The 14,195-nt window shown below is 31.5% G+C and overlaps 1 protein-coding gene across 2 annotated transcripts in view; it reads right to left on the bottom strand.

Annotated features, from left to right (window-relative positions):
• The window catches only part of LOC143252714 (glycylpeptide N-tetradecanoyltransferase 2-like), a 34,435-nt gene extending 29,415 nt beyond the window's left edge, over window positions 1-5,020 (bottom strand). Inside the window, exons 1-3 of one of the 2 annotated variants that reach the window (XM_076505282.1) lie at window positions 4,813-5,020; window positions 4,268-4,352; window positions 832-979 (exon numbers count right to left, since the gene is read on the bottom strand). In XM_076505282.1, the coding sequence (XP_076361397.1) occupies window positions 832-979; window positions 4,268-4,352; window positions 4,813-4,991 (412 nt within the window). In that variant the 5' untranslated portion in view covers window positions 4,992-5,020. Of the gene's footprint in view, window positions 1-831; window positions 980-4,249; window positions 4,353-4,812 lie in introns of both variants that reach the window. The other variant, XM_076505281.1, reaches the window with a different exon arrangement.
• Between the last annotated feature and the right edge of the window lie 9,175 nt (window positions 5,021-14,195).

The raw sequence follows: 14,195 nt of genomic DNA, 5'->3' as shown, positions 1-14,195 counted from the left end.
GTAATCTCAGTTTTGGAGTTTTATGGTTATTTGGCAGTGAAGAAGTAGCATGTAACACATATTAAGCGATTTCAAATTTACTGGATTTTAAAAAGAGGTAGAACAATTGGCAAGTAAAGGAAAAATACTACTAGGATGTAGCATCAGTCTTTTGTGACAATGCAGTGCACAAGCAGTATGTTTACACACAAAAACCATATTTTATATTTTGTATATGACACTTTTCCTCCACAGTTATTAATAGCAAATACGAATTAATATATGTTTGCCAAGACATATTTTAATTACTTCTGGCAATCCATGGCTCACAAATTACAGCTCTAAGAACACTAGTTCACAAGAAGCTACATTCAGCTTCAAAGTGTGTAACTGCTAAAATTGGAAAATTAGCCATTGCAAGTTATATTCTAATTCTAACAATTAAACCAAACAAGTGATAAAGAATTGTACAATATTAAGCATGTTCACTTACATATATCCTTGGAAACATTAGTTGGGCTTTTATAAAAAATTCACCAAAAATATCAATGAAGGTGAATAAAAACAAAATTTTTTGGAAGAGAATTACTATTAACACAAACGTAACAGTGTTATAATAACCCAAGAGCCACCTCAAAGAAAACTCTTACCAGTTGCACTGAAGATCTTTAAAAAAAAAATGAAGGGTAAGTAATCAAACAAGTATGTCAAGGAAATATAACTATTTTCAACACAGATACTAAATATGAAATGCTACATAAAATCTTTAATGTGCATCTTGACCTTTGGTCTAACGAGCTATGAAAATAATCAAAAAATATTTCACATAAAATAAAAAAATTATATTCTTACCAATTTTGGGAACAGGCTGAGTTTCCCAAAATTCATAACGTTTGTGCAAAGCTTCTTCTGCAGTTTTTGCAGGCCCTTCCTGCCCAACATTAAGAGTTAGTACTTCCATAGCTTTTTTCAAATCTTGAAGTTTGGCAAGTGGCATTCTCTAACAAAGAAGAAATATTCAATGGATATAAAAAGTATATACTTATACACAGCCAAGTATTAAATATCCACTCAAAAGAAGATGTAATTTTAGTAAATAAATAAATAAGTGGAAAAAAAATAGAGGTACAAGATTGCCATTACTATTTTGTTAATCTGCCATTTGCAACATTTAATCAATTGCAATTATATGCTTTGAAACACGAGCCTATAAGATGGCACCCACTTTAGCAAAGAACTTAGATAAGGTTATCTCTAGAATCTGATTGTTTTGGATTACATGTAGGGAACTATCAAGAACAGACCACGCATATTTAGTAGATAAGTGGACTGTTCACAGAAAAACATCAAGCTATCATTTTGTGATTTAAGCTATGTAAACAGAGCTCTTGCATAAAAAACTTGCCTTTTCTGGTAAGTTGGTCACTGATGCAGACAGGTAGAAGACCTTGTTAAAAAACTGTGATGCACTGATAGCAGTGAAATATTCCTTTACATAACATTAGTTGTGATTGTCCAGCTGCCCAAATTGCATAACATAAGTTATTGTAGTATTTTGTTCTAGCTTTCAGAGGTTTCCTTACAAATGTTCTTAAGATGAGCTTTGCTAACGTAATGTGTATACACTATTTGAAAAGTATACAAATTTACACTTTAGAAAAAAAACACTGTCTCAACAGGCAGTACAGTGTGGTAGTAATTTTCATGCCCCACTACTGCCTAGTGGAGAGTGGCTTTAATTTACTTGCTCTGCCATTGTAGCCCAGACTATAAAGCTAACTTGTATTGAAGCACACTTGCAACTGTATAGCAACAACAGTGGAGCAAACTTTTAATACAAGTCATCTACTATCACACTTTCACCATCCAGCTAAGTAACCTTCTGAAAAAACTGATTGTTTCTTTCATAGTGTGGTGATACTTGTACATGACATCAAGAAAATAGGCAAGTTGTGTTCACTGGTGGTATCAGTTTAGAATTGTAATTTCACAAACTAATTGTTTTATTTGTTTTGCAGTGATTTATGGATAACTTGACAAAGGAAACAGCACTATCATTATGAATAAGACTGATTACATCAACAAATAATGACATTTTAAAGGACATAAAAAGAACTTTTCATCCAATCTATGCACGCATAGAGAAACTACCCATGCATTCTCTTTGAATGTTTCTTGGTTCATTTATATACTTGTTTTTTACTCTGATGAAAATGCATCCTTTTTGTAGCCTGACATGTGTGTGATTTTTACTAAGATGAGTTTGGAAGCTAAACACATAACATTAGTGTATATATAGTATATACACTAGGGATGTCGATGTGTGAAACACACAAATGTCAAAATATGATCCTGATCATGGCTGACCTTGGGCATATTAGCACTAATCTGATATTTCACTCAGGTTACAAGTTTACATACTTCACAACTTCTAGCTACAAGTGATACAAAATTTGGTAAAAAATTAACAAAGATTTCTTGGTAACTGAATATTCTGATGCCAAAAATTGCATCACTAAACCTGACTAAGCTTACTTACATTTTGTCATAGAAAAGAACTTTAGTAGCTTTCAAACAGGTACAGTTCTACACAAAATCATTTCAGGAGTGAAATAAAAAAAAAAAAAAAAAAAAAAAAACTATGAAAAAGTTTCCAGATTTGTGATTTGTTCCTACGTCTTCTAACCTACCCATTATATTCCACTATTCATTTTTAAGTTAGTAATTAATCAGAACACATGCTGGAACATCATAAAACTAATGAAACTACTAAAAGAAAATGAAAAAGAATATTCTTATGGAATATTAATGTTTTAGAAAATATAAATTATTAAATGCATTGTTCACAAACAAGACTCAATAGAACTGTGCAAAAATGAATGTTGGACAATTTTCTTCTTGTAAAATACCTATATAAATCTAAAAAAATTACAAACTGCTAGTTTTAAATATTTTCAATTAAAATAATGACCCAATTATTATATACAGTTAAAATTTGAAATTTACTATACAGGTGTGAACTCCACATCAGAAAGGTGCACTGTGGTTCTGATATGGTTAATGTAATTACTTTTAAACAAATTATGAGGCATTAAAGCCCACACATTTCTTTTAATATATAGTCTTCCTAAATCCCATAAAGAAATTACTGTAACAGATCTACACTTTCAAACAGAGAAATATGTGATTTAAAATTTGGAAAGATTTTACACACTTTTGTGACTTGCTTCATTTCCTCAGAGCACACTTTTAATGACAGCTTAGCATTCTCTTAGCTAGTTCTAATGTTACCTCAATGTACACTAACATATCATCAATTAAAAACAGACCTAGCCATGGATTTAGTTTTCCAAAAGTAAAAAATGTTCAGTCTTACCAGATTAGCTTTTATAAAGCTTCTAGATTTTGCAACAAAGTCTTACATTTTTGCTTTACTATAGAAACCTACAACCAAAGTCATAGTCTAGGTAAAAGCAGTTTTCTTGTACCCTCTTTCTCAAATATATTGACGACATATTTTTGATGTTATAAAATCATGCACAGGTACATCTATTTTCTTTCTTGAATTCAGAACATCCAAACACTAAATTCACATGTGAATTTGAAAAACCAAAACACCCTTTCCTTCCTAATTACAATATTTGATATTGAGTTATACCATTAATTACTTATTTATTTAGATTACAGTTACTAGCTTATAGTTTTATTATCAGAGTTTGGTTCCTGAAATATTCAAAGAAAATTTGATAACCAACATAATTAAGAGCTTTTTAATGCAATTTCTGCTTTTAGTATTCCATGCAAGCCTAGTATTAGCAGCAACCAGCATCTCTTCCATTGTATTTTCATTACAAATTACAATTAGTCATCAAACATTTTGACGTGTTTTTACATACATTCAGTCAGATTCATCTGCCGAATACTAAAACTGCTTTGTTAAAACCACTTACTTTCTCCAATAACTTACTAGAAACTTTCAATATTTGTGAGACCAAATCAAAACAACAAAATGCAAAAGGACAAGGCAAGGCATATGACACACTTATCACTTTTAAAATGAACAGGAGTAACATTAGTAACTCTTCAATCCTCTAAACATGCCTACAACCTAATGAATCATCAAAAATGAGAGAGAGAAAGGTTCATACATCTGATCTTTAACCTCTTTTAAAACCACATGGAAAACACTGTCTGACCCTGCTACATTATATATTCTTATTTTTTTCTTCTTACCACTATGGTTTTGATATTTACATAATTCCATTATTACCCACAGCATGTCCATTACCTTCATGTCATCTTTAGAATCATGTTCCTCTAGGTCTTTATGTCTTTTCTTTTTTGGCTTTTTTCTTGTTTCACCTTCATCTTTTCTGCATATAAAAAGGAAAAAATAAAACCCAATATATAAGCACATATGTAACTGCTACTTCAAACAACTTTTTGACTAAGTTACACTTACAAGTTAGCTTTAAGTTTAATCTAATACGAAAACAGTACACATAAATAATAGGCCAGTAAATACTTAAATTATGTCTTAAGCAATAATTTTCACAGGAAAAATTGTTTATTGTCATGGCAACAAAAAAAAAGTCATATTTCGTAAAATTTTCAGTTACAAAGATGTCAACATTTTATGCTATGTTGTTACACTTGTGGAAAGCAAGACTCATCTTCTTCTAAATAACGACAAGAACTGGAATATGTTTATCATCTGAAAGCGTCACTTTTCACGTTTATCACCTAGATAGCGAGTAAGTACTGTGCGGCAGTATTGCTATTAGTATTACTACTACAGTTCTGAACAATAAAATAAATGTGTGTAGCACCTACTTTTCCGGAGACTTGTTTTCCCCATTTTGGTTCTTCTGCAATTCTGAGTTCTCATTTGTTTCGAGAGTTTGATCTTTGTTTTCAAGTTCCTCAAAAGTTTGCCGATTATCAGCTTTCATCTCATTTCTTACCAATTCCTGCTCTTCCGCCATTATACAGATGTTACAAGCCGGGTTCATAGCGTCACGTAGTGTTGAAAGATATAATTTATTTCGAAAAATGTATTGTAAAAAATATTCATTATTGTTGTTAATATTGTTTGTTTTGTTTTTGAAATTTCGCACAAAGCTACTCGAGAGCTATCTGTGCTAGCCGTCCCTAATTTAGCAGTGTAAGACTAGAGGGAAGGCAGCTAGTCATCACCACCCACCGCCAACTCTTGGGCTACTCTTTTACCAACGAAAAGTGGGATTGACCGTAACATTATATGCCCCCACGGCTGGGAGGGCGAGCATGTTTATCGCGACGCGGGCGCGAAACCGCGACCCTCGAATTACGAGTCGCACGCCTTACGCGCTTGGCCATGCCAGGCCTGTTGTTAATAACTATATGTAAATCTCGAAATAGGCATAGTTTAAATTGATGAATAGCACATCTAATTGAAAAATGAGTATTGAAATAAATTAAAAAGCCATTCTTTTTGTTTATAATTTCCGTGTAGTGTAAGTAACATTATCGAAGGATAAATTATTTGTTTTTCAAAACATTATGCATTTGAACAGACTTCATGATTAATTGAAAATAAAAACAAACAAAAAAATAGCAATGATATTCAAGACTGGGACTTTGTTGTTGGACCACTTGGCTTACAGTCTGTGGGTTGTGGGAGCGAAATTTGTCACCTTAAATGTTCACCCTTTCAGCAGTGAGGACGTTATAAACTATCACTCAATCACACTTCGATGGAAAAGAGCAGCCTATGAGTTGGTGGTAGATGGGGTCGACGAGGTAGTAACTTCCCTCTAGTCAGTCATTTGAAAGTTAGGGGCAATTAGCATGTATAACCCTTTAGCATCCTAGTGCGAAATTTAACAATAGTACATTCAAGATTAAAATAGATTGATAACATGGTATAAGTACTAACATTTTTAAAGGAAGTAAAGTTGGCGTACAATAGGGGAAGGTATTAAAGTAAATCGAAAACAGTAGGATTGTAGGTAAGTACAGTTTTGGTTATTTGTATTTTTGGGTGTAGGGCTACTTAATTATTATTGTTTCTCTGCGTTGTAAATTTACTTTTCTGATGGTTTTTTTTCTCCGTTATTCTCCCAAATGCTACATTTATTATGATAAAGGAATTAATAAAATTGGTAAGAGAACACTATATTAATTTTATAGTATATAGTAATTAGCATATTGTCTTATGTCTTAAATGATTACTCTATAAAATATTTACAGAGCAAAAGCATTTATCCATTGCTTTTATCGTTTCAAAAATTCGTGTTATATTGAATAGTTTATGTTAATAATACTATCTATCATTGTGTACAAATAGATGGCAACATAAGGTGGTGAATAACCAGATTGATAGTCTGGCAGTGAAAATACTTAACATTTTAACTGCTCTCTTATTCTACTTAAATCTCCTGCTAAACCAAATGTGTGTATGTATTGCACACTGGTAAGAACATGATGCTAAGGTTAACCTTCAGAAAATCACATTAGTTAAAATGCACAAGTTAAATGAAGCACTTACATGCAAGAGAATAAAAAACTTGAAACTTAAAAGAAAATATTATGATATAATAGTTGAATAATTCAATGAAAAAATGTGTAACTTGTATGACTATTTTGCCTATATGATAGGAAGTCAGCCTGAAATACTCGAATTTAGTGGTTGCAGTGTACAAAAGAGAAGATAGGCAAAGTTGAATTGTAATGTTTCAATTTTAAACGAAGTTTAAAAAGTTGAGAATATGTTCAAATGAAAAACATATTATTGTGCAATACACTGTCTGACAAAAAGAAGCAGCGTTTATATTAGTTCAATATTCCATCTTTCTTTTCTTATTGCAAACACATAGAGATGTGAAACCATCAGAGTCAACTTGAGCTTTGATCATTGCCGTGACTCCAAGGAACAGAAGGGAATTTGTATCTTTTATCGTTTCATACAGGCTAAATAACAGTATAGCTAGTAATCTAATCCATATACAGTATGAGCCTTGTAGGAAACTGTTATATTTAGTTATACAGTGATAATTTAGTAAAATTTCAGTTTATGGATAGGATATAAATTTCTCTACTCATTACCTTTTCTTGAGACGTAATCTCTTGATCTATAGCTGGAGAGATTATCTAGTACTAAAATCACTGCTTTTATAAATTCTGATTTGACACAGAACAGCAGTTAGAATATCATTCTTGCTCTAACTGTTGATCTTTACAGGCATTTTAAGATTGTTTGTTTTAAACTTCAATTATCATACCAAAAGGTGGTGTTAAAATTAATTCTTCTTACTGTCAAGGTTGTTGATGTTAATACTTTTTTTAGTTTTCATGCCAATGGACATAAATTGTGTCTTCTCTGTCACTGTCTTCCAAATTATACTGCAAACAGAGGAAGAAGGTGAGAATGAGATGTTAGAAGAGGTTATTTGCCAATTGCATCCTGACTTCCAAAGGCATATTGATATCAACCTTCAGTGGTTAATGTGTATCATTTTCTACTGTTATTCAACACTTAATACTGTTCATGCTATACCTTCATGCTATAAAGTAGATTTACAGGATAAAAATTGTGAAAATATATCTTCTACTCATTGGAGAGATGTCAGGAGATAAGAAATCACTGAAAGGAAATTTGGTTTCACTCCAATTAGATAGAGATAAAACAATTTAAAAAGACTTTGATAAGCTACTGAGTTTGAATATGACCTTTTAAGTTCACTGAAAAATTAATTTAAGACACTTAGTCCAACAATTAATGTTATTGCTGGAAATATTTTGATTTGAAACCATGTCATGGTATCAATCAAATGGCATCTGGTAGCTACTGCAGCCACTACAGTATCATTAATGGAATGGAGAAGTTGGTGTTGAAATTTTTAAACCACATTCCAGAAGGCTATGACTCATGAGTGGTAATGCAATGAAGAAACTATTTCTAAGCCCAGGCAACACATTGGAAGACCATTATAGGTTTCATGTTCCACAAGGAGGTCCATTGATATTATGAACAGAGCATAAGGGCGACTAAGTGCAAGCTAGCCAAAAGGATGAAACCACTTGCAAGCTATTTATGAGAAAATCACCAGTCAACAGCTACCATGGAGGATCATTTATTACCTTAAGTAGACCCACTTATTTATACTGAATTAATCTTTTCTTGCTTTGATTACTTCATTTTTATTTCAAATTATTTTGTAAACTTGTATTTCTAAACTTTTGGTATAAATACAGTTTTTTAGTGACTCCTAGGAGGTATGTTCTAACACATCTATTGTAAATCAGTTGCACATGAAGAGTTTTATTTATGTGCAGATGTACTTTTAATATCTCATGTAAACATTTTACTCAGTGATTTGTGGGTTTTTTGCATTACCAATGCTTATCTTTAAAATTTAGGTTCCAGTTTCATATTATTGATTCATTTTAAATCTATACATTGTGTTTTTCTCAAACTGCAAGATAAACACATCAATATTTATCCATTTTTTGTTTCCTTTGTTGTATATTTCCTATCATTTTCTATTCTCAAATTTTGGTATTATGTTTTTTCATGTAGGTATTTAATAAATAGTTTTAGTTTTGGTAGTTGAAAGTTTTTTTAATTTTTTGGAAGTGTAGTTCTGTGTATGTATGTATGTCTAGACACACATGCATACATATATCTGTGTATTGTATTTTTTCTCTTTTGCCTCTCATTCACAGGTTTATTTTTATTGATTTGCATTTTGATATATATGTGTATATATTAGTTTGTTATAACCAAAAACCAGCCAAAACAAAAATAAAATATAAAATGCTGCACTAATTAAACATATCCCAGGGTACAATCTATAATGTGAGACATAAAATGTACCCCAGGTTTTGAAGGTGGCTAAGAAAATAGAACCCACATTGCAGCAGAGATACACCATCTATCAGTATTGATCTTCATTCACTAGTCTCATATAAAGAAATAAAATATAGGAATAGCAATAAAAATTACAATAATAGATATAGAAACAGAAATTAGGAGAGTGAGGTGTGGGTTTCCAAGCCCACATCTAATCATCCTTCACTACTTTCAGACAATCATGGGAACATGACTGCTCTCCAAAGTAAATAAAAATATATATACATATGTATAAAGAGATTTATTGTATGTAACTTAGTTAGCAGTATGGGTTGTTTTACCTGTAAGTCTGCTGTATCCATAGATTCTTTTGTGCATTCTATGCCATTCTGTCTCATTTGCATTCAATTTAACTGAAGATTATGATTGTCTTGCAATTTCACAGAATCATGTGATAAAAATTAAATGAGTATTACTTCTTTGAAATTAGCTAGAGGATAAAGCCTTATATAAGAGATATAGGGGCTGTAATATACAAATAATACATATCTCACTTTCTTATGTATAAAATTTTCAAGTTTCTCCAAGTTCTTATTTGAGCATACTAAATATGTTCCTGGTTGTGCACTAAATTAAGCCTGAGGTGCTACTTCCTGTAGTATGATCTCATTACAGAAGTTATCTTCTGTTTCATGAAATAGTTGCATTGTATCATCTTATCTTGGACATAAGACTGATCTGCGAGTGTTAAATAGAGCAGAAATTCTAACTTGTTAGTTACAGGCAACCACTATATTTGGTAAAATTTATTTTGTGTGTCATTAAATGCAGTTTTCCATATTGTTTTACTTAAAAGCTGATTTGTTTGTTGCTCTCTCACTTCATTAGAATGTAATAATATACCACTTCAATGATTATTTATTAACATACTGTTAATAAAGTGTTTTTTTTTACTTCAGCTAAGTCTTTGATATCTAGTTGTTGCAGAGGACCTGACAATTATGACAGTGGAAAGAAAATAAACATATGGACTGCTGGTTAGTTTTACAGGGACACTAAATAAAGCAATGATCACCAAACCTTTTTTTTTTTTTAAATGGTGAGTGTTTTAATATTTATGATGTATGAAACACTAGTGTGTACATAATCAAGGAGTAACAACATTCTGAAGATGCTGATGTTGAATTTATGACTACGAGATACCTGTAAGACCACCAATCAGTGGTTTTCTTTAGCTTTTTTCTGCATTGTTTCAAATGTTTCTAATTTCAGCCATGAGTTGGTGCCTTGATACTTTACTATTATCAAGTTCACAAGTTATGAAAATGGATGACAACAACTTTCTTGGTAAAAGAAGGAAACATTTGCAGTTACACTGAAGTATTTTCTCATATCAGAAATTTAGGTAAAATTTATGAACATGGTTAAAATTATTTGTTTTATTTTTCTTTGAACATGAACTTCATTGCAGCTGAAAACACGATGTGAGGTATTAGAGGCGTTTCTTTTTTTATTTTTGTTAGAACAGTAAAAGGTGCTTCATTTTGAACTGAAAGAAGTGACAACTTGAAAACTAATGAAACAGTCATAGTACCAGAAAATAACAACTAAATTTTCATGAACTATCGTAACATATCTGATACAATATTTTCATTGTTAAGTCTTCAGCACAGTTCTACTGTGATTTTGTTGACAAGTTTTGTAATGATTACTAATTGCAAGCCTTAAAAGTTCTTTGAAATTACTCAGGAATTCAGTTCTCAGATTTATATGATTTTTAGAAAAATTACAGGTAAGAGTGATGTACAGTTTTCTACACATTACAAGGTAGTTTTTTGTAATACAAATATTCTCCTCTCTTTGTTTTTAAACCTTATATTTTAATCATCAGTTGCTTTTTCTCTATTCTTTCTCTCCCTGTTATTTTCTTCTATTCCACTTCAACACAGAAGGTGGTAGGCAGCAGGGTCATATTGTGGGTAGTGCAAGTAGTGCATTTGTACAAACACCAATTTAAAGAGAGGCACTGATTGCCAGTTGACTAACAAAGCAAAATAATAAGTTTGGAGGCACCAAATGTATATGTCACACAGGATGCCAACAACCATCAGTACAGCAATGGTAAGTAGTTAAAAATAAATAACATTTGCTTTGTCTTTTAATTAAAACACAACAAATGTATAACTACAAAATAATTTGGAATGTTTGAATAGTGGATAAATGTTCATAGCTGTTACATTAAAACTGTAACATTTTTCTCTTTAGGTCCAATATTTCTTATTGGTGTTGTTTTCCAACAGATTGTTGGTACATAACATATAGTTTAAAAAGTCTGCATTTGATAGGGTTTCTTAAAGATAGAAAGACACAGAAAAAGATAGAAATAACTTGGGATAAGTGTGTGGGAATATACTACCTCTCAAACTCCAAATGTTTCTTACGTAATTAAATCTTTCAAGTAGACTCTAACATATTTTTTTCCCCTTTCTGTCAAGTAATCCACATGAATACGTTTTCTTTTAAATTTCCCCCAAATGTTAAATGTACAGGAAAAAAAAGAAAGTAAAACTCTAGGTGTAACAACTTACAATATATTAGGTAAAAAAAAAGCATTTGGATAACCAACTAAAGACTACAGTTTAAATACAAATTACAAAAACAGAGTAATTTGTTGTTTCAATTAATATTAGAAAATAAGCAAACAAGTTCCATTCAGTCATTATGAACAAAGTGATAGAGAAGCAAACTGATTATGTGATCTTGCTCTTCAAAATTATGTTTAATTAAGATTCTTTTAAGTTGGCAAGAGTAACTTTACCATAAGGAAAAATCCAGGAGGAGAATGAACATTCCTATATTTATTATATTTCACAGAAACAAATAAAAATTATTAGACAGTAAATAAACTAGTTCGATAATTTAGTTAATTGTGCTAGTTTTGATCTAGCCTCTTTTTATGCTGTCTTTAAGGGAAGTGACTAAGTAGCTGAGTTTTGATTTAGTTAATTATTATGATACAAATTATATTTGGGTTTTTCTGAAAACCTATGTGTTATAAAAATAACTTGTGAACCTTATCATCAAAGAATAAAATCATACTGGTGAAACAGTAGTCCATAGGACTTTGAAATCCACCCTACTACTGAAAATAAGTTTTTAGTTAAAACACACATCAAGGAAAGAAAACTGGTTATTCTATTTAGCTATGACATTCTACACAAATGCTGTTGACCAGGTTTGATATAAGAATGAATGACTTTTGTATGATTACAGATCCTTTCATCCCATGACTTGAAATGTTTATCCCTAAAGGCCATTTTTTTTTTTTTTTTCACTTTTAGATGTTTGTGCTCTAAGGATTAAGATTTGTAACTGAAGTTATTCAGTTAATGCTACTGATGCATCAGAGATTTCATATACAGATTCTTTAAAATTCTCCTCTAAGCCTATAACAAACAGAATTCCTTTTATTTTTACCTTACCATTTTCACAGCATACATATCAGAATTATACAGAATAACTTCACACTTATCATCTCCTTCCATCAGTTTAAGAAAAAAAACTACTTGATACACTCAAAAATACAAACAACTGACATATGGCTACCACCTATACAAAGTACTCCAACATACAAAAATGTAAGACTGATATCAACTTGTTCCTTGATGTCCCCTAATAAAATTTTGCATTATTATCTCAGGTTATGTGATAAATCTATCTCAAATTGGCTGTATCATCTTGGCATCTCTTGTACTTAGTAAAACAAATAGTATTTAAATACTTTTATGATTGGACCTCAACTTGCTTTCTAAATGTACTAAACACAAATTTCTGTTTTTCATTTTAATGACAAAATTGTACCCTTTATGCTAGTTGAATACAATACTTTACATAGAAAATTTAGAGTTGTCCCTTTGAAAACTTTAGTGCCACTTCAGAGCATTGTGGTACCACTATTATTGTGTTTATGTTAAAGAATGTTACCCTTCCACTAATTGATGTTGCTTGTTGGTTTCATAGAATGCATTTATCCCCCAACACCAAAAATGTGATGACAGAAGCCAACAACTTGCAAATTCTAAGGGTTCAGAGCACCATCAGATAAAGATACCAATTCCACTTTTGCAGAAATTTGTGCCACTCTTAGCTAAAAAACAATACTTATTTAATTTCTGTGTAAACATATTTATAAACATATATTAAGTGCAGAAGCTTGTTAATCATTCAGAGTGCAAGATCTATCTTGCAGGTGTGTACACAAGGGGGAAATAAACGTTTGTGTGTCTGCACAAGGCACAGAACCTATCTTATAACTATTCCCATCACATGAGAAGTCAGATACAAGAATGATATTCCATGTTGTGCAAGTAGACGTGCACTTTAAAGTACAAAATGTTGGGGAGACAGTAACAGTAAAGTCATTAGACACAAATGTGTTTGTGTTACTCATACACTACTTCCCATATATTATGAGTACAAATAGGAAAAGTGACAGCAACAGTTGACCTTGGGTGTGTATGTTTTCTTATAGTAAAGCTACATTGAGCTATCTTCTGAGTCCACCAAGGGGAATTAAACACCTGATTTTGACATTGTAAATCCATAGACTTACTAATGTACCAGTAGGGGATCTTGACTTTAGGAGGCATGTTCCTGTACATGGCATTTGTCTTTAAATGATGATTTGTCAGTGCTACTTCCCACAATTCATGCCTTAATGGACTTAATACAGTATTTGCCTCATAATGGTGTGGATGGCCAAAGTAGTACAGACTTTGAAAAGTGAATGTTCCTTACATGCACTCAATATCCTAGCCATTGAAGATACTGCAAATGTTGTAAAAGCATAAGTACAACTTATTGTGTCCTTTTATGATCCACAGAGAAACTACAAATGTGGGCACATGGATATCTGAATGAGCTGTGAATGCAACTAATAGAAAATATTATGACAAAAACTACTTCCATAAGAACTCAGCTTTTGTCAATATGAAAAGTGTGCATGTTATCAAATCAAAATTTGGATGTCTGCACACAAAGGCAAAACTAGACATTTGATTAACAAAGGGTAATGGATGGTATAATAATAACTATAAATGGGAGCCCAAGTTCTTTTGAAATAAAGAAATTGCTGAAATGCTTGGAAGATCTATTTTCATGCCATGGCTGTTTTTATGTAAAACTAACTGTACCTGTGTTGAAAATGAACTCACTCAGGCTAGGCAGTAAGCATTAAGCAGGATCATGATAAAAAATGTCCATAGCTGTGTTAAAATCACTGTTGTTCAACAAACATTGAACTTTTAAAAGTTTGTATTGTATGTGTATTTCTTTTTTATACTATGTATGTTTAAGTAACATACATTTAAACTTATGGACTATA

The sequence above is a fragment of the Tachypleus tridentatus genome, chromosome 6, assembly GCF_004210375.1.
Source record: "Tachypleus tridentatus isolate NWPU-2018 chromosome 6, ASM421037v1, whole genome shotgun sequence".
In the NCBI taxonomy this organism is placed as follows: domain Eukaryota; kingdom Metazoa; phylum Arthropoda; class Merostomata; order Xiphosura; family Limulidae; genus Tachypleus; species Tachypleus tridentatus.
Note: the sequence above shows the minus strand (reverse complement) of the source record. Positions and strands in the feature narration are given on the sequence as shown.